Source organism: Ixodes scapularis, unplaced genomic scaffold (genome assembly GCF_016920785.2).
Source record: "Ixodes scapularis isolate PalLabHiFi unplaced genomic scaffold, ASM1692078v2 PGA_scaffold0__279_contigs__length_252992795, whole genome shotgun sequence".
NCBI classification, from domain to species: domain Eukaryota; kingdom Metazoa; phylum Arthropoda; class Arachnida; order Ixodida; family Ixodidae; genus Ixodes; species Ixodes scapularis.
In genome coordinates, this window is record NW_024609835.1 from 250,375,972 (window position 1) to 250,399,236 (window position 23,265).

At 41.0% G+C, this 23,265-nt stretch overlaps 1 protein-coding gene across 2 annotated transcripts in view; it reads right to left on the minus strand.

The window, feature by feature from the left end:
- The window catches only part of LOC8039636 (proclotting enzyme), a 78,970-nt gene that overhangs the window by 51,740 nt on the left and 3,965 nt on the right, over positions 1-23,265 (minus strand). For both annotated transcript variants that reach the window (XM_040500907.1, XM_029979124.3), the window contains exon 2: positions 61-201. In XM_040500907.1, coding sequence (XP_040356841.1) covers positions 61-193 — 133 coding nt within the window. In that variant the 5' untranslated portion in view covers positions 194-201. The remainder of the gene's footprint in view (positions 1-60; positions 202-23,265) is intronic.

Sequence of the window (23,265 nt, forward strand, 5' to 3'; positions counted from 1 at the left end):
TGGCACGCGAGTGTTGAAAGCGCGGAGGCATGCACTCATGTGGCAGCGAAGAGTACTCACGCAGCCTCTTCTCGACTTCTTCCCCTCCACTGTCCTTGTCGCCGTCCTGAGCAGCGTCCTGAGCAGCGGCACTCCCAAGCACCAGGAGGAACTTGAGGATGAGCGCCCCGTTGGCATGCGCCCGTAGCCGCATTCTGATATCTGCACGCAGAAGAAAAAGCGGGATCATAGAGCTGGTTAGAATCATTTACAACATTGAGAAAGCCGGTTGTGAGCGCATATTGAGATATATCGGTCTTAAATGAGGCCAGACTAAAGCAATTGCGAACCGCGAGATTTAACCCAAAGAAGTTACGATGTAATATTTTCTTTTATTAGACAGTTTTAGTATAGCGTTGCTGGCTCTTACGTACGCAATACGCAATAGTATAGCGAACGCTAAAAATGACCCGCTCGGACCAAATTTAGTTGTGCGCTACGTTTTTGAGTGAACACCGCGCATGATCTTGGTTAAATTTTCTAGAGCCGCAGAATTCCGCGTGCCAATAGCGCAACCATGCTCCTGGGAAGAAATATTTAAAAAGAAAAAGCGTCCAATCATTTTATTTCAGATTAAACCAAGCCACAGCTGCCTCGTCAAGCGCGCTTTTCTGCGGGGTACAGAGGGTATACGAGTACGAGTGCGGAGCCAAATTCGATCGTGGAGCCTCCGTCAGTGTCCCGTGGAAACGGCAACTTTTATCAATGCTATCGCAGAATGAAATTAATGACCCTGATGTCCAGTGCGTAGCGAAAACTTTGGCAATTTCTTTTAGAGTAGTTCGTCCGTCGGCGATGATCTGTGGGAGTAGGCTTAGCGCTGAGCAGATCGCAGCGTCGACGCACACTGCGAGCGGCGAACATTTCCACTGTGCACTCCTTCAGCTGCAGGGAGATCTGATTCGACCGCGGTAGGTCCCAGAAAAAATCGCCGAGCTGAACACCGCGCAATTTCACATAACACAGAACTTCGAAAACACCACGTCGCCCTTGCTGCGCCAGTCGAGGCAACCGCCATCTTGAAACTGGCGCTCTCGTTGGGTCCGAGATCTCTCGAGAGCGTCCCGCAAGGCCCGCTAGCCAGCAACGCAAAATCCCCAGCGTTGCGTGCGTACGCGATACGCTAGCTCTTCTATTGCGTTCTGCGCATGCGCACTCACGACGCGCAATCTCCTTGCGTACGCAGACCTATAGCGTACGGTTCACTAGAACTGTCTATTATCTATACCGGATGCTTCAGCGAATACTAAAAACGAAAAGAAATCATACCAAACAGAGTTGCTGACAAAAAAAGGAAATTTTTTGGTAACAAACCGCAAGCCACAACAAACGTCGGGAATCGAAAAAAAAAAAACTAATATGGAAATAATTACCTATAATATTTATTATAGGTGATTAATTCATTCTGAGTGGTATTTATGCTAAGCTAAAAAATCGTTTCACCGCCCTTTTTAAAATTACTGCTGCGTGGGTCAGAATCCAAAACCTGGAGGACGCTTCGTCTTTAAGAGTGGAACGCGATAGCGTTATCCGGCTCTGTTCGCATCGCCTTCTCTTTCGGTTCTCCTGCTCTTCCTAGCAGTGAGCAAGAAGCGCGGAGGAGATGGCCCACTCAGCAGCGTGTCTGGCTCCCAGCCGATGGTTCGAATCCTGCCTAAAATTCTTCAAATTTTTCTTTAGGGCAAATAGATTACTTCTAAAGTGAAGAAGGGTACACACTTGGGTTAGTTGGTGATTCATCGTTTTGAGTGTAAGAGCGCTAAAAAAACAACGGACAATTGAAAGAGACGATAGGCTCTGAGGTGGCGTTGTTTAAACATTTCATAAAGTAGAGAGCAGATAGATAAGCTTTGATTTGATGATGTCGCATTTCTGTCATCACATGTCCTGCTTTCACGGTGTCTATATGTATATTTTTATGTGAGCAACCTTCAGTTGCAAATTGCGCTCTGCGTTGTTCGTCTCTTCCACTTGTCCGTTGTGTTGTAGCGCTTTCACCCTCGGAATTCTAAAGTGAAGTCGTTCGAGGCATCCGGCGACCTTTAATTCGCATTACGTGTCATGTTTTTTAATCACTTGCATTATACGCGTGACGCCCCATTTCAAGGGAACGTTGTGGGAAATTTCTGCGCGAGGTTATGTGGTTGTCAAGTCATCGGTCAACCAATATTTTTGGGTCACGCCGCCGAAGCCAGCTTTTCTGCCACGTCACCCAGGCAGGCTTTTGTGCGACACGAGCTCCTTCACGCTATCGCGTTAAAATAGTACTGGCACACACTGATTCAAATCGAATTTAGCCAGTGGTTTTGGAATACTACTAATATATACTGGAAACAACGATGGAATTTTCCCCGAACTACAATGAACGTTCCCGTATTGATCGTAGCACCACGAATATACTTATTGCAAAACTCGAAGCGCATCATCGCGGCGTAATGCCACGTTATGCATCGTGGGATCAGTGGGAAGCAAACTCCATACGAATTCCTCTCCCGGCCTTCAGGTTCCTTGAATGCAATGCGCGCGGTGACGAATTTGTGGAAGTAGTCCATTAAAGAACCAATGAAATGTTTTTTTCCGACTTCTTCCTCCTTATTTTTTACGCTCTACTCAAAAGCGAAACGAGAAACCACGTGGTCGGGACGTGCTTAGCCACCGTGTGAGCTTTTAAAGCAGACCATGGAACGTGGCATTCGCTAGCGATGATAAGTGCCGTCATGCCACTCATTGGCCACGAACGCGAATCCAAATATTCGTCGACGGATTGATTGCTGATGAGCGCACACGTCCGCGTTACCTGGTGCTCGTGCTTAATGCGTGATCTGGTTTCGGATGACGTGCTAAGATATTGAGGTGGGCTAGTCTGGTATGCATGATATAAACATTAAATAGCGCATATAGTCCCTTGTCCTTTGTGTAACCTTTGCGCCATTTTACTTTTATATCGGCTGATGTGCTTGGCCACCGCGGGTGCATCACGGTGAAAAGGCGGAGAGTTTTCGAGGACAGGAAGGTGCGCTATATTTTTTTAAACTTCGTACCGGAATGAATACTCTTGACTTTCTACCATCTTTCATTTGGCTTTTAAAATGATATGCAATTAGCAAGAACCCCCGTCTAGAATAATTTATCCCAACCAAAAGTTTATTTTGTGGACACTTTAATCTCGCTAAAACCACTCCCTCGAGAGCAATTCAAGATAACCTATGAAAGTGGCTCGTGTTTATTGAATTGCGGCATGAGCCTGGGCACTGAGTAAGTGCTGACCCTTTGAAGAGTCGGTCATTGCACGCGGTACCCTTATGTAAACTCTACATTTTCCTCTAATAATTGACCTAGCGGAAAAGTAATTTTCAGTATTGCGGAAAGCCATAGAAAGGTGGAGCGCCTGCTCTCCCGCAAAGCACTTGATCGAGTTAGTCACTGCAACTGAAGGGAGCTCGGCGAATGGCAAAGCTCATTATTTGCTTAAACCTAAAAAAAACCAGCTTGCTTTTGAAAATGGTTTTTCACCATGCTGAATGTCACAGTGCAGACTGTTCTTTGAAGTCTGCACATATTATGAGCACCATCATTCGCCGAGCTCCCTCCAACTGCAGTGACTGGCTTTCCAAAGTGCTTTGGGTGAGATGAGGCTCTCCATGCTGCATACAATGAACCCCAAGAGCGGCAAACGAGACAGTCCTTAACGAAAGTGACGGCGTTTCTCGATGCAACTCTGGCGATCCTTGAGAATCGCAGACTACTCGAGTGGCGGTACCGAGGGCACAGAGGAATAAACTAGACGGTGATATCACACGGGTACTCTATCTTCACGTTTGTGGTTTACGGTCACAGTATAAAATAAGCTGACCTTAGGAGCATTATGTTCTTTGGCTGTCATACTGCGAGGCATAGTTTTTACTCAGAAGATTGCAACATCTGAATAGCTTCTAATAAAAATGCACAATACAATAGCGTACATTCGCGAAAGGTCATTGAGTTATTCAGTTGGTGGTATTTTCAATGAGGCGGCAGAATTACTGATTTCGATGCCACACAGCTGATCGAGTAACAAGTTGAGCAAGAACAAAGAAGCCCACTTGAGATAAATAGAAGATTCAGTATAATCTGGTGAAAGAGGCAGAAGGTCGAAGTTATCTGGCGGACTTTCGAGACGCGGGTCGCTGGAAGATAACAAACATATCAAAGTTTCAACGTAATAATGTATGCAGTCATACGCTTAATACTCATGAGCTCCAAAAAATTATAATATACATCGAAGTTACATGCATCTCGTTGGCAGAAAACTTGTTCTGTGACAATTAATTCCTTTGGAAAACGTGAATTTTAGGGAATAAAATTTTATGGGATTCGCTTAGGCAAATCCTAACTTCCAAATACGTTTCTTGGAAAGAAAATTAAAGATAGTCTAAAAAAGAAAATAAACAAGCAAAAAATAAATCATTAAAAGAAAAAAGAGATACTTTTTCAGGCGTTGAGAAGTTTAGTTAAAACTGATTCTCGAAGCTTAAGTAAGAAATACATTTTGAGTTCAGGTCACTTTAATGTTGTTTTCTTAATATTGCTTTTTATGTGACCTCACTGCCAGTAATGACGACAGATCAGGGAGATTAATTTCTTGTCTATAAATACATAATGGCACACTCAAACAAATACGGTAGTATTTAGAAAGACAGATATGTTCTCACCGTTTATGGTGTTCGTCGGTAAACGAACGTTTTAAGTAGTGCTAATGTGTCTGCATTTCTGTCACTCGTTCGTGCATTTCACTAAAAACGATTTTTAAAATGAATTGTTTCTTAAAACGATACGGATTAAAGCATTTGTTGTGTTTAGTTCTAGTAGCATTATCTGTGTGTATTTGCAAGGTATTTCAAAATATTAATGCACTTATGCCCATGTAGGGAGTAAAAAAAAAACAGTTTTATTACGGTCGATATAATTCTAGTAAATAAAAGAAGGAGGTTTGTCGTAAATTTTTGTTATGAAACAGTCGCGATCTAGCAATTGAAAACACATCCGACGGGTTTATGTTTTGTTATTTACCTTGTGCGTGCATATTTGTGGTAAGGATGGCTCCGAAATCGAGTTTGCATATCAAATCGTTAATATCATCAGTGATTTAAATGCTGCTAATTAACTTACTTAACCTGAACATTCAAATATTTTCCTGCTGTTAATAGCATTTTAGTGTTTTATTGCGATCATTTTTTATTACAGTTAAACATTAAATATTACACTTTATTACAATTAAACACACATACGTGCAAAGTGAAATGTGCGGAATCGGCAGGGGATTGCTCAAAACGAGGTTTTGCTTTTTTGTGTCTTATCTTCCGGGTCACACCGCTTTGTTAGCCTAGAAAACAAATCTAAATGAAGTTTAGTTAAATGACCCCGCTTCTTTGAACCGCTGGCGTAATCGCGATTCATAGTCAACTAGGGTCTCTTCGAGCGAAATGCTTCTACCTTCCGGCTGCTAGCAGCTACTCACTCCTCTTTCACCGGACCTTTATTACGTAAAACACTTCTTTTGGCCAAGTGACTAAATAACCACAATATATGACGGGCTCCGCCATCGCGCCCTTGAAGAACTTCCAAGCTCTTTGTCGCAAGTGCAACATCGTCTGCATGCGTCGCAGTTGCCTTCCCGGCCTTGGAGACGATTTGTTTCGAAGAACGACAATCGAACTCTATCTTCCTTTGTTCTGTTGCGCCGTGACGCTCGCTGTCTCTCCGAAGCAAGCGCAGAAGTCTGCTTGAGTCATCGAAGGGGACACGGCCGTTACTGAGCCGAATAAATGCCTTTTCCCCGGCGTGAACGTAGACTGAGCTCCTGTTTTTGTCTCTTTTGTGCGTCTTATAGCTGATAAGGGCCGCTTGATCACTGGCGCTCTGCTACGGCCTGCTACTTCACCAGGAGATGCGTAGAAATATAGTGATCTAGCCGAGTTTCCTTCGCACGTTGCTGGAGACGTGAACCAGCGAACGCGATTAATGCTTTTGCGTTGTTCGGGCCTCGCGTCGAGCAGCAACCGTGACCGCTGGTCAGCGCCCCCACGTTTAATGCCACTCTCTGCTGCCGCTCTGGGAACTTTCATTTTCCCCGGAAAAAGAGCCACTTGACAGGCCGTGCTCAGGGGAGCGTCGCAGCTGTAAACTCTCAAGTCAAATCGCATCATGTAAAACGACATTAGGTTGGAGACTGTTTTTGATGAATCAGGCGCAGACAGCGCTTGCCTGAGTAACTTTTTCAAACGAAGGTTGCGTGGTAAAATTTCCGCGAAGCATCAGGGATATGCATGTGTTTGCCCTTAGAAGCGCTAACATAGCTGTTCCTCGTGAACTCCTGAGGACAAATTCAGCGGCAAAACGACTGAGTTCCCATTTCCCCCAAAAGGCACGCACAGCAATAAAAACGCCTCTGTGAAAAAAAAAAGAAGTTTTGTTGTTTGGAGGCCGTCCTTTTTATGTGTTGGATGATTGATTGATTGCGGGTGTTGAGTCACAAAGCTCCTACTAACGATAGGTTGTTACCGCATTTACTCGAGTAATAGCCGCACTGTTAATGAAGAAAACTTGAGGGTTCGCTTTACCGCAGAGCACGCAGATTGCCAATCACCGCGATCGACAGCGTGATACCAGTTGCTATCAGGACAGAGATGACGTCTTCGTGCGAAGATGTTATTTGTGAAGATTGTATTTGAATGGAGAATCGTGTTTTCGATCTGGTTATTTGCTGTTATTTATGCACAACGCAATGATTGACTGTATATGTGTTCTGTGGGAAAGTAGACGCAAGGGCCTTGTTCATAAATAGTGCGGGTATTACTCGAGTAAACACAGTAGCAGGAGCCTATCGTACGGAAACGATGGGCTCCGAATGAACACTATGCATAGAAGGCAGACTTTCTGTATTCCAAGAAAATGTCTGTATATGACGTAAGCATGGCTGTGTTTCTTATAACATAGAGCCATTGTTTTCTCGCACCTTTTATTTTACATTAAAATGAAGCTGCCGACGCAGTTTTTATTATTTTGCGCATACCCTATTCCACCCAGCGAGGCAGTCTTGGGCAGTAACTAGTGACTAGTAATGCGTTACCGGCAACTAGTTAATTTTTTCAGTAACTTGAAACTGCAACTCGTTACTGCTTAGTGAAAATATCTTGCAACTGTAAGAGAGTGACTGTTTTTGAAAGTAACTGTAAAAGGTGACGCCGTTACAGTTACTTCTCAGCTTTATGTGCAAAAATGTTGCAAGCACGACCACCAAATCGTCTCACAACTCGTGAGAAAATCCCAAGTCCTGCTATGGGAAGGGCACAGGAAAAACTGGTGCAGAGAACGTCTGGAGCAGGCGGGAAAAAATAAAAATATGGAGAAACTAAATTTTGGTTGACTCTGCTTGGCCAAGCTGACTTTACCAACTGGGAGGATGACAGTACACACAGATGTAACAGAGCGCGGAATCTCTAAAGCGTTTTTTTTTTCTTCTTCGTCCAGCAAAACGAGCGAGTGCTTTTTGCGGAGGACAGTTTTTGGTGATTGTCACCTCAAACGCGCGCAGGTTTACGGCACAACCGATTTTTAGAGCTTCGCCTTCTTGCCGCCTTAGCATATGTTTCCCTCCCCTCTAAGTTGAATCGTACAACTGCCAGATGCCCTCTTGAGGGGTCTCAACTTCAGGCCCCATTTCTCTCCGATGCTTTATTTTTTACGACCCAATTACCGGCCTTTTCTCCCGTCCCCCAGATCTTGTCCCTTCTCGGGTCCCGTAGCTTAAGAAAGATTATTCACTGAAAAGATTTTGTCGTTCTAATTGTTTGCGTGTTTTCTTGGAGTTAGTCGGGGCCAGGGACAGTTGACATCAGTTGATTTATACATATTCACGTCGTGGGTTTTCCGGGCGGTCTCTTCTATTTTGGGTGATGGTATGAGGCGAAAAAAACAAACACACGCGACGAGCGCCGATTACAAGATAACCATCCACGTAACTGAAATTTTTTTTAGTAAGTCCCTCTAACTTGTTTTGAAGTGCACGATATACTTTTTCAAGAAAAATGCTACTCAGTACAGGGGCCACCCTCGACCCAGTGCACACTCCGAATTTTCGAATACAAACTTTTTCTTGGCAACCATACAAGTGGCTTTTAAATAAAAGGATAGCATCTCAAGAAAATCTTCTACTGTTATAACGTGTTGGTGTCTGAAGGATATTTCCTAATTCAGGTCCTGCACTCTCTTCGTGAGGTCATCGTGGGGCATAGAATAGTACAGGTGTTAGACGTCTATATTGAAAGCACTGTATAGCGTTTTGGGCTTTTTTCCTGCAGGAGCTCAATGAGAGCCAAGGAACTCGGCATACCAAAAGGGTCACCTGTTACCTGCGAGTTAAGGTTTCTTCGCACGTACCCAGACAATGCAGCGCTCGTCCCACGTGTTTCTTCTTCGTCTTCGTCTGTTTTTCGCGCTTTTTCCTACGTAGCAAAGATCGCAACAGCCGTTTGGCATTCTCAACGCAGTGGTCGTTTGTACCTCGATCAGTGCTCGTTTTGACGGAGGACTGTGGCCGCAACATTGCTCTCCAAGGTGTCAAGGAAAACTTCGTGTCTCATGAAAGATTGGGCGAACGCAGTAGAAAGCGATTCGAGCGACAAGTGGATTTGAGTGGCATAAGAAAATATCCTCAAAGCTGATTGCAAGGTATGAATTATATTATTCGTGACTTCAGATGTGCAGGACTTTTATTGCTTCCGTCCAATTTAGCCTTATACAAAAATCCGGAATTAAAATTGACCTATTGTATAAACTGGCACCATGATTGGATATACACGAGATCTAGACGCGTGCGGTGGTGTTCGAGTATACCATATGGGGGTCGCGCTTATTTTAAAGTTCTGCATGGACCGGTTATCTGCTATGTTAAAATCGTGAAAAACTAAAGTCGTCTGAAATTTTGCGAAAGAAGAGACTAAATTCTTTATCATATAGTGGATTTACTCGGATACTACCCTAAATTATGACCTTGTTCAATGAGCTATTCATGGTAGAAATGAAAATAGGAAGAACCAAACCTGCTAATACTGATCATTAAGAAAACCTTAGTTTTTCAAAATAACCAGATTCACTGTCGCGACCCTGGATTTATTTTTTACTACCCACCCTTAATACACGAGCGATGTTAACAATTTATGTTTGTTTAGTGACCACTCTCTTTTTAACATTAACCTATCCATTGACGTTCCCGTTCCTGTAACGTCGAAGAAAACAATTCGTAATTACGCTAAAGCCAACGCTGTGAGTATTAACGCCGAGTTATTGGATTTATTCCCAAACTTTGAGCATCACTTTAATACAAGATCGGTGGAAGAAAATTGGTGCATATTCAAAGAACTTATTCACAACCTCATTTCTCGATACGTTCCGGTATGTCGGGTAATCTCTAACCCCATTTCGCCATGGTTCACTCTTAATACGAAGAGAATGCTAAGGAAGAAAAAGAGGCTATTCCAGTCGGCAAAAAGAAAAGATGATGATGACGCCTTGTGGTCTCGCTTCCGTGAATTTGCTAAAACTTGTAAACGTGAAATAAGAACGTCGAAACGTAATTTTTTTGAGAACGACCTGTATAACATTCTTATCTCAAATCCACGGAGATTCTGGAAAATTATCAATCCTTTTTCCAAGAAAAGTCCGATCATCACAGATCCTACTGGAAATCAGCTGACTGAAAGTAAAGTATTTGACAGATTTAATGAATATTTCAGTAGCGTCTTCACTTGCGAAACGTTCCCCATGCCGCAATTAGCTTCTCAGGACGCACTTGGTGAAATGGGGTCAATAACCATTTCTTCTGAAGGAATATCAAAATTAATAGAGCAACTTGCAGTCAGCTCTGCTCCTGGTCGCGACGGGATAAACAGTAAGATTTTAAAAATTACTAAGTAAATCTTGTCCCTGTACCTGGGTAAAATTTTCAACCAATCACTTATTAGTGGTATGCTTCCCAATGACTGGAGACGTGCAGACGTCATTCCAATTTTTAAGTCTGGGTCATCTGACGATCTGAGCAATTACAGGCCTAATTCTTTGACAAGTGTATGCAGTAAGCTCCTTGAACATATTATTTTTACAGCCATAATGCAGTTTCTTGATATCAATAAAGTATTATTTTCTAACCAGAATGGATTTCGTAGGAATGGATCATGCACAACACAGCTTTTCGAGTTGGTAACCGATATCCACAGTAATCTTAACTCACCAAAACAAACAGACGCTCTCTTTATAAACTTTTCGAAAGCTTTCGACCGTGTGCCACAACTACAGACTTATAGTAAAATTACAAAACTTAAAAATTAATGCAACTGCAGTTAATTGGATAAAAACTTTTCTTACGACTAGAACCCAATCCGTACGTCTAGGTGAAATATCTTCACACTCCTTACCAGTTATTTCAGGCGTACCCCAGGGCACTGTACTGGGCCCATTGTTCTTCCTTATTTATTTAAATGATATCGGTTATCGCCTGGGAAGCTGTCTTCGTCTGTTTGCTGACGATCTTGTTGTTTATCACGCTATTTCCAGTGAAGATGATTGCCTAACATTACAAGGAGACCTATCCCTAATTGAAACCTGGTGTGCCGAGTGGCTTATATCCATTAATCATAATAAATGTAAATGTGTATCTTTTTCTAAATCCCGTAATCAAGTAAATTACACCTATCAACTTACATCCCAGCCCATTGAAAGGGTTTCACCTTTTAAATACCTTGGCGTGCACTTAAGCTCTGACCTCTCATGGAGAACTCATATTGAAGACATAACTTCCAGTGTTAATAAAACTTTAGGTTTTCTAAGACGCCATCTTAGTCAAGCTTCACCGAAAATCAAACAGCTGTCATACTGCGCCCTTGTTAGATCCAAGATGGAATACGCTTCTACCATTTGGAACCCCCATCAGGCTTACCTATCCGACATGTTGGAATCAATCCAAAACCGCGCAACTAGATTCATTCTTGCTGACAACTCACCCACGAGCATCTCTGCCCTCAAGGCTTCTTTATCACTACCACTCCTTAATACTAGACGCACCGTAGATAGATTATCCTTTTTTCATAACCTGTTTTACAAGCCCTGGACTGACCATGAATTCTTCTCTTCAGCCAGTCATGTCTCCCTACGCCGTGATCATTGCCAGAAGATAGAAATGCCCTTTGCCAGAACCAACATTTTAAAAAACTCTCCCCTTTTTTGTGTATACGGGATTGGAATGCGCTACCTGAGTCCATTGTAACAATTACAGATCATACCTTGTTTTTATCAGAACTTACTAAGCATATGGTTGTATAATGAAGATATTGCACTGTAAAATAACAGATGTTCTTTCAACCTATTTGTCCCTACATTTGATTTCAACCCTTGAAGTGTTATATTGTGTTTTATGTTACCCCCTTTATGTAATGCCCCCCAGGGGCCCTTAAGGTATAATAAATGAAATGAAGTGAATGAAATGAAATTTAAGCAAACGGTAATCGAAATGTTCCTTGCCGCAATGTGTTGTTCTTATTTTTGGTGTTTTCCTGGCCTTTTTCTTTAGTGTTTAACCTGAGCTAAGACGTTTTGGGCTTCGGTGCAGTTTCTCTTTGTGTATCAGCGAGAACAATTATAAAGTTGTATATTTGATTAGCCTTTAATATAGTGTATTTGTCGGCGATTGCGTGTGTTAACTAGTCTTCAAGGCAGCCTGGCAATGATCAATTATACGAAATATCCTCTTCTGGGTGACAATTTTATTTCTTGTAGTTTATTTTGTTTGTTGTACCAAATATTAATGTGCCATATATCATTCTTGAATAGTACAAACAATGACAGAATAGGTTTTAACCGAACTCGGTGTAATATAATAATTTTTTTTTTCAACCCAGTAGAGATGAGGTGTGCCAGAAATGCCGAAGGCCCCTATTAGTTTTCCGAAATGCACAGAAAGTAAGAAAGAAAGTAAGAAATCATAAAAAAGAAGGCTATTTACAAGTTTGCTGTGAGGCTTGATGACTAGTTTGGTAAGTGGTTTATGAATTTTATCAATACAATATATTGCTTTTGATAATCCAAAGCATAGCTTATGTATATGCGTCGACCAGTTAAACTCTCCCTTAAACCATGTGCCTAAAATATTGCCCCTTTACCTGCTCTAGAGGCACTTTATCAAAGTTAATGTGAAGGAAAGATATACCTTGCTTGTTAATCGGATGAAAGATCATGTATTGTGTTTTTTAGCAGAGTTGTCCTATATTGCGCTTTGATTATCTATATCATTCAACCAGGTATCCATTTGCTTATGTTTGAAGTGTACATTTACATCGTGCCTTAAAGAATGCGTCAGTATAATCTGCGAACATGATTAATTCTGAGGAGTCTTGTATGCTTGTCGTATCATTAGCTTAAACGAGAAATAATAAAGGACATAAAATTGACCCTTGGAGTACTACATGTCTTCTTTTAACATAAAAGATGCTACCTTATTTATGTACATATATTTATATCGGTCTTTTAAATATCTTTCAATAAGCTTTAATGTAACGAAATAATATTGAAATGTAATAATTACAAATATCACTCTGTATCGTAATAAAGGCCTTCGTAATATCTAGGATTAAACAAATCTGTATTGCGAAATACTACCACAGATGCCAGGCTAGTGGAGACTGATCCCCCTTAACCTGAGCTGTAGCTTCTAAGAATTGAAATAACACCATTTCTGTAAACTGCGGCCGTTCTTAGGACTGCTTTAGTGTTGTTATCGTTGTATAACAAACAAGTTATATTGAAGGAATATGTTCACAGTCAATTATAGGAGGCCATTGATTAAAAATCGTAGCAATATGGTACTATATTGCGTTTCGGTATAATTCACGACTAATGTCATGCGCATCGTTAATTATGACATTCGAGAGATTCAAGCCGGCGGAAGGGGTAGAATTGCTCCGGCTTTTAACTCGTACATCGAATGACTGCTAAACACAAAATCATGACGCTATAAATCACGTCGCTCTTAAATTGCTTACGCACTTCAGGAACGTGGTAGGGTTCCAATTTTGAAGGTGGAAATAAGGCGCAGCCACCGGTGAAGTGTGCGTAAAAATAGGACTAGAAATATTATGAGAGATAAAGACACGAAACGACTTTCAACTAATTACAGTTGTCAAGCTCAATTACAAAATTGAAATTTAATAAAGAAAAAAAACATAGGTATTTTTGGATATTAATTTCTTATTGAGAGATTACGACTGTATTTCTCTCGTCGCAGCTTTATTTTGAAGCGAAGGCGGGCGTGCATGGTGTATATTGTAACTCTCCTGAGTTTCTTAATGGAATGCATATATTAAGCGGAGTAATCAGCAGAGGGAACAAATAAAACACTTAAAAAGTGTAAATTGTTTCCTGTGCCTTGATTTAAAAATGATGTGATTAACTTAATATAACAAACCCTAAAATTTTATTATTAAAATTATTTTAAACCTCAGCGACCTGAGGCCATCACTCTGGACTCTTGCGTTTGCGGAAAACTCTCTAAGTGAACTAAATGATTAAGATTGGTCTTCGAATGATATATCCATGTAAACAAGAAAATATTACATGCAGGGTCTCTAGGTGAATACAAATAAATATGATTGTTTTACGGAAAGCTTTCTTTGTCACGATGAAAAACAGCGCACACAGAAAGGGACGGGGAACAGAGACACATAAAACGCACAAGCGCGGAGTCACAAGTTAAACTTACGAGAGGAAAAATAAAACGATCTTCTACATAAAAATGAAAAATGACGAAGTACAATACATTCACTCTATGAATATAAGAAAAAAAACGATATTAGGTAACTAAGAAAAAAACTATAAACACACATGCAGGGCGGGTCTCAGATTCGGGTAACGATTAGTCGTTAAAAGCTCTGGCTAGGAAGTGGTCTTCCTAGACAGTGGTGTTAACGACTAATCGTTACCTGAACCTGTGATTTATCCTGCAAGTGTACCCATAGCTTTTTAAGGTTTGTTTAGTTTGTTACTATTTTTGTAAATATTCTTGGTGTGGAGGTACTGTGGTTCGTCTTTCTTTTTTGTTTATGTATGAACGTAGTTTTACTTTTGCTTTCATAAAGATCAGTTGCGAGTCAGCGCTTGTATGCTCTGCATGTCTCTCTTCCCTGTCCTGTTCCGTGTGCGCTGTTTTTCATCATGTCTGAATACCAACTGGCCTGAGTCTCCGCATTGCTCCAAATATTTTAATCTTTATTTACGCTTTCTACAGTCCGCTCTATAGGCGCGCTTTCTGCCGGTTTGAGTAAATCCTATATAAAACGTCTGAAAATATGTTTTCATTACAAACGTCTTTGCCATAATGTGGTAACTAAACATTAGAGTGACAAAAATCAAAGATTCCGAAAAGTTACATGAACAGAACAAATGCAAATGTAAAAAGTAAACAATCCGGCAAAAATATGCCTGGTTACGTGAGTATTAATAAAAGAAGCTGAAGGTACTATAACCAAGTTTGTTTAAATAGCCCGACGCTTCGCCGCCTGCTCCTTTGCTCGTTCGCGGTCGACTTTGAGACGTCGTAAATACACATTTACGACGTCTCAAGCTCAGCTACCCCATTTATTTAATAATGATTATATTTCCATATTTTCGAAGTCCCCGAAAATTGAAGAAAGAAAAACCCTGTTTCACACTGGCTCATAAAGATCCCTAATAAGTTTCACACATACGTAAACACTACGAGAAATCAACCCGACGACCGACCTTCAAAATATGGGGATAAGGAATACATGGTTGGCGTTGTACGGTTGCATTCTTTGGTGTGTTTTTGTGTTCGTGTGTGTCATTCGTTTTCCTTAGGTATAAGCTACGAGCTATCTTTCATTTATTCCTTACTGCAGACCACATGAACGGTGCAGGTAGGAAGGGCAGAAATGGTCGATTTAGCAAACATGCTCTTTTCTCTCTCGCCGTGTCTAGTGTGTATACGAACACACATAACACAGGGTGTCGTGTGGTAATGGCTTTTGGCAAATTTGAAAATTAAAACGTATAAAGCGTGTAATAAATACATGCGGCAGTTGGGTTAGAGATGTTTTTTGTCGTATTTTAACCTTTGAGAGCTATCATTTTCGCTACTAAATTCTTATTTTAATTTACATTTTCGAAAAAAGTGTACAAGCTCCCCTGCATTCTAACTGATTTAATTTCGAAGCTGCTGTCTTTAGTATAAAAAACGTTACTAGGATACAAGTTTCTGTAGACTGGTGAGGCTTTTATCACTCACGCATATTCAGTGTTCATAGCCTGTAAAGAAACGCCACAGCGTATCCAGTGCAGAACTGATCAGAATGCCACAACCGACACATGGACCCGAACTGAATGGGTTGGTCGTGCGGGTTGGCCGGACGCACTGCTCTTCCATATCGCCCAGAAAGAGCGAGCACTCCTCCAAGTGACTGCCCGAGACTCGAGCCCCCGCTTCCCGGCATTTCGACTTCCGAGCCCGGAACAGCGTCATTTCCGGTGACAAGGCCGACACGTGGGAGGCTGAGAAAGGTTTCGCGAGAGGGACGTCTACATAATGCGGCGTTTGTAACATTTGAAGAACTTGGTTCAGGTCAACGGGAAAAACTAGGGCAACTCCGCTTGCACCCGTGAAGCCGTGAACAGTTGCATCTCTTGCAGCAGTTAGGGTCAACCAAGCGAGTGTCACATACAGACAGCAATGGATTACGAAGGATTGATTTGATTCGTCAGTTTTTTTTTAATTGTGTAACCAGTTTTGCTGTAAAGAGGCCAACGTTTAGTGTGCATGTTTGTTTACAAGTAAGCAAAATATAATTTAATTATTAATTTTATTTGCTTGAGGGTACGCGACGTGGGCACACACTGTACCTGCCTTTCCTCGTCGCCTGCACGCCTGGAGGTCTGCTCAGGAGTGTAATAAACCACTATTGAACTACTGAACTTAATCGCCTTTCGGTTTTCACAAAACCTCACGAAGGACCAGTATTTCAAACGAGACAAAAAACTGCTGCAGGGATAAAGTGGAGATTTGGCCCAGTTGGTTCATTGCAAACAAAAAGCGCCGAAAAAATACAGTCATTTAATCCCCTTGGTTCTAATTTCAAATGCCTCGTGTAATGCTCGCTACACTTTATCTTTGTACCTAGCCAAAGTCTTAGGGTCATTGAAGGCCGGGCTGCACGAGCATCTATTACAATGACTTGCAAATTCTCCACAGCCGTCTTCAGATCCGTGCACTACTAAACACCGAAATTAGTACTGGTGTCGTCTACGAAATCCCCGTGACATGCGGGACGACATACGTGGGCCAGACGGGCAGGTGCGTTAACGATCGCACCCGCGAGCACGCTGCCTCTACAAGAACGACGCCTTCGGGGCACTTGCAATTCATTGTGATAGATGCTCGTGCACCCCGGCCTTTAATGACCCTAAGATTTTGGCCAGATACAAAGATAAAGTGCCGAGAGAATTGCATGAGACAATTGAAGTTAGAACCAGGGAGATTAAATGTATAAGTGACACGTCCCTATCTTTATCTACAAATGAGTTTAAAGTATTGAAACACGGGCTCAGAAAATAGGGTAAGCAGGGTTTTTATGGCTATATAACGTGTGAATTTTCAATAAACTTCAGTTGAAAGTGCGCCTTGCCCTGTTTGCCTTCGTCTTTGTCCCTGTATTTTCCGACGCTTTTTGTTTGCTATAGAAATCTTATGCCAAATAATTAAAAAGAGAAGCGAACTCAGAAGGTATGGCTTGGCTAGAATATGTGAAACAAAAATTAACACTGATGTAAACAAATGTATATGGCATATATAAGCTAGAAGCGCAAAGGCAAAGAGTCAGTTGCCTCTCGAAAACGATGTTTTGCTTGGATATCATGAGTCATTAGAACAGATCTTAGTATGCTTTAAGAAGTAAAAATAGCGGTGCGTTAAATTACTTTGTAGACCCAACAGTTACAATGTTAAAAGGCAGGTTGTTCCAAACCTTCAATGTCTTTGGAAAAGGGGAAAATTCATTGCACAAAGTATGTTCTGAAAGTTCCAAGGTAGGGTACTTTTTGTACACCTCGTGTTTTCTGAAGTGGAGGGCCAGAGCCCTCCTCAGGGTTTTCAACTATTTCCCTCGTTTTCCGATTCAGATATACCCCCCCTCAACCAAAAAGAGTGGTAAATAGAAGTATTACGGTGCGTTATCTGTTTACAAAGTAAATTTCAAGTAATAATCGTTGTAGTACGCGTATAAAGGACCTTGCTTCGGTTCCATATATAACCCAGATTTATTCGGTGTTTCAGGTAATATAAAATGTCTTTAAATGAGAACCTCATATCAGAAAAAACTCTGGACTCGGAGCGAAAAAAAAAAAAAGATTCCTCTCTCTTTGTTTTTCTCTCTCTCAAATCTCCAGCCTAGAGAGCTTATACAAATTTCAGTTTTTATAGCCTTTTTTGCTATATTTAAATTTAAAAAAAATGCTAAACAACTTACCTTTCACGTTTTAGTGCCATATTTGGAGCCTTGCATTTTAGGATTCACCACAAATATTGCTTACTAAACACTGTACACCTCTAGTCCTCATTATGGGGTATCGGCTGGTAGAACTTTTGTTTAATTTATCTTCGCGAAGTGATTTAAACAATTCTGATTTATATCCTTAAAATTAAATTTTGCCATACTTTGAGTTTTCTTTATTTGCTTTTATTTATTTATAGTTTTTGGCTATTATTCTCAATTATGTAACCTATCTTTTTGCACAATCGGAGATCCTTTTTTTTGTATTTTCTGTAGAAGTGGAGCGCCATGGTAGAAACCCCAGGAAAACAGGAAATATTACACACGAACTAGTTGGTAACAAAGAGAAAAAAAATATTGACAAAGCAGTGAAATAAACCTTCGGGCACAGTCTTTATGCGAGAGTTTCAATTAAGTATTTGTTCGAAGTGCTGCGGATCTCCAAGTGACTGGGTTTAGTTAGAGAGATATTTCCACCGGTCCTGCGGGGGTTGCGCGAACTCAGTTTATTTGCCACAGATGACGGAAAATGATCTAAGTCTAATTATAAATAATATGTATGGGTCTAGGCCCCTGGAGATGACGGTATTCGTTTGAGAGATATTTTGGATAAATTTAGCTAACTTAAATATGTTCTGCTGAGAATAATAAACTCATCTTCTTCAACAGCGTGCAATTCAGCGGTCTAAAAGTTGCAATTGTAAAACCTATCCTTATAAAAAAGAACCAAAAAGGACATGTCGAAATACAGGCCCATTTCTATTTTATCTGTGGTATCTGAAATCATGAAAAAGTGTTTCTTCGAATTAATGACGTCTTTTTGTTAGAAGTATTACTTACAGTTTAGTTCCCGCTTCGACATTTGCCAAAACACAGGTGCGCAGTCTTTACTCGAACACCTGTCCGATCGCATGCACGGAAATATTAATCGTAGCACTTTTGTGCTAAATCGTTTTTATATTTCAATTGACCACAGGTTACTTGTACAAAATTGGAGCACTTGGATCTCAGAGGCCCGTTTATTTACTTTTGACTGACTACCTTTGAGAGCGACAACAGCTAGTAAATAAAGGGTAAAATACAGGCAAGCTGGTGAAGAACTTCCATGTCTCCGGTTACTATGGAAGCTAGTAAGGATTGGTGTTGCTAAGATTACGTTAGTGACACTTAGATACGGTCTTGCCCAGGGATCTATTTTTCGGACCTCTTCTTTTCGACATCTGCGTTAATGAAATTGGGAAGCTTCACTTTTTCTCGCGAATATTTCAGTACGCCGACGATAATGCTTTGGTTTTATCTGGTAATGACGAATTCGAAGGTACATAATCTTTTCAAAATGACATATTCCAGATAATGACGTGGTTCACTAACAACGAAAGTTTTTTAAACGGCAATAAAACAGAAACAATGCGCTTTCACAACCCGCACAAAATTAAAAAAAAATGTCGGCCCACTTAGTCCTTCACTTGTAAAAACTGCAGGTGCGCACCACTGAACGCCTGTCATCTACAAGTTATCTAAGCTTGCCTTTCGCCGAACATCTCTCATGACGAGCGCACGTTGACTACCTGGCGTGATGCCTACGAACGGTATCTGCTTATATATACCGCCGTCGTTTTCTGACATATGCGCATACTAGATATAAGACATATCAGGCACTGCGGTAGCCTATGCTACGATACGGTAAATCAGTTTACGTTTTCTGCACGTATTAATAAAACAAAATATATATTATTCTGCTAAACATAGAAAAAAGCATCGCGTAGCAAACTTAATTTGCTGAACTTGAAACTGACCTAAAGATGCGGTAGCTACGGATCTTGGCAATTGACAGATTGCATATCTATACCCCTATTAGTACATAATTACTACAAATACATGTTTAGCCAGTCACTAAAAAACCAAAGGGTCCTTAGGAAAAAAGAAACATTTCGTTCTGCCATGGGTTTTTACAAAGTACGCTAAAAGGGTTCGAGTTTTTTATACTCCACAATATTACACCATGTGGCCAGATGAACTTTCGATTTTGCAGTCACTTAGGAATGCTAAAGAGACCAGAGCGAGTGGTGCAATAACCTTGATGCATAACCAGATTTTTAACTCCTGTTTTCTTTTTTTTAGCTCGGGAGTAAGTCGGCACGTTATTCTGTGTATGTGCATCGGGTAGTTTTCAAAGTTTTAAATTTACAGAGTTTGTAACTTATTGGGTTTTGTAACATGTAACTTTGATTTTGTCTTTAACAAATTTTGCAATGAAACCAGTTTTCTTCCTTTTTTGGGGGCCGGAAGCATGCTGGTACGTTGTCTTGTGTAAGAGTAATAACACTACTTCTATCCATTGCAACATTGTCCCGCCTATAAGCACACACGTGCTTTTGCGGGCCTGGGTAATTCACGTACTCGCTTTTTGTGCAATTAATGCATGTATTTATGTATCCACAGACCCGATTCAACCAAATGGTAGTTTCGCAAATTGGCTTTACTGCAAGGCTTTCAGGCTCAAAAAGCTAGGCCACGATACGAGTACTTGTAATGATAGAACTTCGAGGACGGATACGGAAACAGGACTTCTTTCATTGCGAAACAACATAGAATGGCACAAAATATAAAACAGCCCCCAAAGGTTTCAACGTACTCGAAAGAATATAAAAAAAATTTAAAAAGGAAAGATAATTAACTATAGATATAAAAGTTCAAAAAGCGCTGGCGTCACGACAAGCTATGAGTAATCTAGTTATCTCTGGTGCTAGAAATTCGACCTCTGTCATTGTCAGTGCTGAAGGTAAAGAAATGTTGTTGTTGTAGAGTTCCCATGGCAAATGATTCAATGATTTCTTCCCCAAATCTTTTGTTGTGCCTGCCCAGTATCTTCGAATCAGAGAAATAAGGAGTACAGTCATAGCACGTGCGGCTGTGAGCGACGATTGGGCGAACAGACTCATTTGAAGCCTTTGATGCTTCCGAGTTGTGTTGTCTGAGTCGATGGTTAACTCATCTCCCAGTTTGTCCGATAGACTGACTACAGCAGCTTAGTGAAATTGGCAAAACCTTCTTTGAACTCTACAAACTTTTTTGGCAAGTTTTACACTGAACTCTCCGGGACTGTCGCTCACATTTACCTTTTACACATCCATTTAAGGCTCATACGACAGGAAAAAGCCACACTTGTGTCTTACTTGGACGCGATATCCAAGTTTGACACGAGTTACACTGTTATATTCATAGTGAATTCCCTTTACTTTTTAGCAGTTTTCGCATTTTTTTCTTTAAGAACGTGGAAATATTTAGGGGCGGTTTTATATGTTGTGCCATTCTATGCTGTTGCTCAATGAAAGAAGTCTTGTTTTTGTCCCGTCCTCGATGTTTGATTCTTTCAAGTACTCGTGTCTATTCACCAACACGCTCATTTTCAATTGTTAAAGCTAGGCCAGTGGTCTGGCAAGTGTTCGGGAGGTAAAATGAGCTGAAGATGGAGGAGCGTGTTATGTGGCCGGCCATCATTAGAGAAAAAATGTCAGCAAAGACCCCTCCGCTGTTCCGACACCCCTGGCTTAGCGTGCTTTCTTTTGTTTTAACACGAAATGCGGTTTATCAGTTGTTTTTCTTATAAGAAAATCACCATAAAGGAGCGCTGTGAACAATTGCCACGCTGAGAAAGGAACATGCTTTCAGCTTATACACAATGTTCCAGCCCGAGCGGGGCTCGAACCTGGGTCGGTACTGTGGTGCTAGGATACTATAGCCACTGAGCCGCGTAGCACAGCATCCTTGGAAGGATTGGGCTCCGGCAGGACGTGCTAACGAGAGCACTGCGACGTCATACAATATGATCGCTCACCTCGGTCATGTCACGCATCGCGCAAAAGCTATGCGAGAACTGTGCGGAGCGTCCTAAGCTTAGTATCGCCCTGTATAATATCTGGGGTGCACAGTGAAAATGCTATCACAAACCACGAACATAGCGCGGTTTGTGCGAGTGTCTCACACGCCTATTGGGCGCGCGGGGCAGATTCTGACCTCCCTGCACGCACTTCTGATCAAACGAACGAGTTTTTTCATCTAATTTTAGTAAGGACACTTTAGCAGGTGTAGATATTGTTTATTTGATATTAGTATACATAATATTTTTTTTTCGCTTGCCTCGTCTGTGATTCTCTGCATGTCATGCATGTCACCAACATATAAAAAGTAAGTTAATAAGGAAGAGGTATTGAACATGGCCACTGAGTACAACGCAAGAACGACCTCGAATGTTTAGATCAATTTCCAGCTATGAATGATTGCAGCAAGGTAGTAAAAACATACGCAATAAGTGTACTTGGCAGACATATTGGATGTTTCTGAAAGCCATTACGGAGACTCGATCGGGGATTACAACACTTCATTCACTCATTTCATACTGAATGAATATCAACTCAGAACAGACAGTATGTGGCTGGCTACGCGTGCTGTACCGATTAATATCTTTGTCTACTCGCTCTAAGAGGAGATAACAAAGCAAGAGCTCATGTCCATTAGCCTTTGTGAGTGCTGACCTCATCATATCCACGTTGAGTTGAATCACAAGGCGAAAATGTTCACTCCTATAATTCTTTTTATGTAGACCACCGTAAGGAGACTCGATCAAATCTCTGAACGTCAACCATTGAGAAATATGAAAACAAGCAACTTAGAATGAAAAAAAAAAAGAAAAAAAGAACTGAAGCAGGGAGCTGACATGCTAACTACAACACCAGGATTGTATATTTCGTCTAATAGTTTTTAAGAGCACTTAGGATCGAGTCATACACTCTTCGGGAGAGAAAAATCATAAGCAGAAAAATACAGAAAAAACTAGACGTACAAAAATAATATGTTTACTAAGCTGAGATAAACAACAATATACATCCCGACTAAAGTGTCCTAAAGAAACACAAACAAGCAAACAAACAAACACGCGTAGACAGTTGTGTTCAAGGAGCGAGGGATCGGGAAAGATATTTGTTTCTATAGCGGCACATTCAAATAAGATGCTCGTCTCCTAACTTCCCTCTCCATCGTCAGCTCCTGCCACCCTGTCACCCCCAAACACTTGCAAGAACACTACCCTTAGCTTTTTACGCAGAAATAAACCTAGCAGTAAAAGCAACTTGCGAAGCTACAATTCTGTCGATTCGGGTCCGTGGGTGTGTGTTTAGTCGCTCCTAGAAAAAAACAAAAAAACAAAACAAAAAATGGGCACTTTTGAGTATGCCAAAAGATAGGTGGCTATTTCATGTCCACAATTCGGATGCATTATATTCTTCATAAAATAAAAATCTATATATATATATATAAATTACCACACGAAAATAGTTTCAACAAATATTGTACCTGTCGATAGACCATCTAGTCAACTGGTGGTGTGCAGTATGTAGTAAGCAAGGTTTGTGATGAATCCTAATATGGCTCCAGATATGTCACGAAAACGTCAAAGGTACGATGTTTAGCATTTTTTATTTCTGGCATGTATTGCAGTCATGTTTCCTTAGTATGTAGCTCGGTAATATAGATACCCCGCTAGATGGACATCATTTTCGGGGACAAACTGGGCAAATAGATGAATTTCGGTCACGTTAATATGCACAGCTCACATTTTGGACAATATTTTGGGAGAACGAAG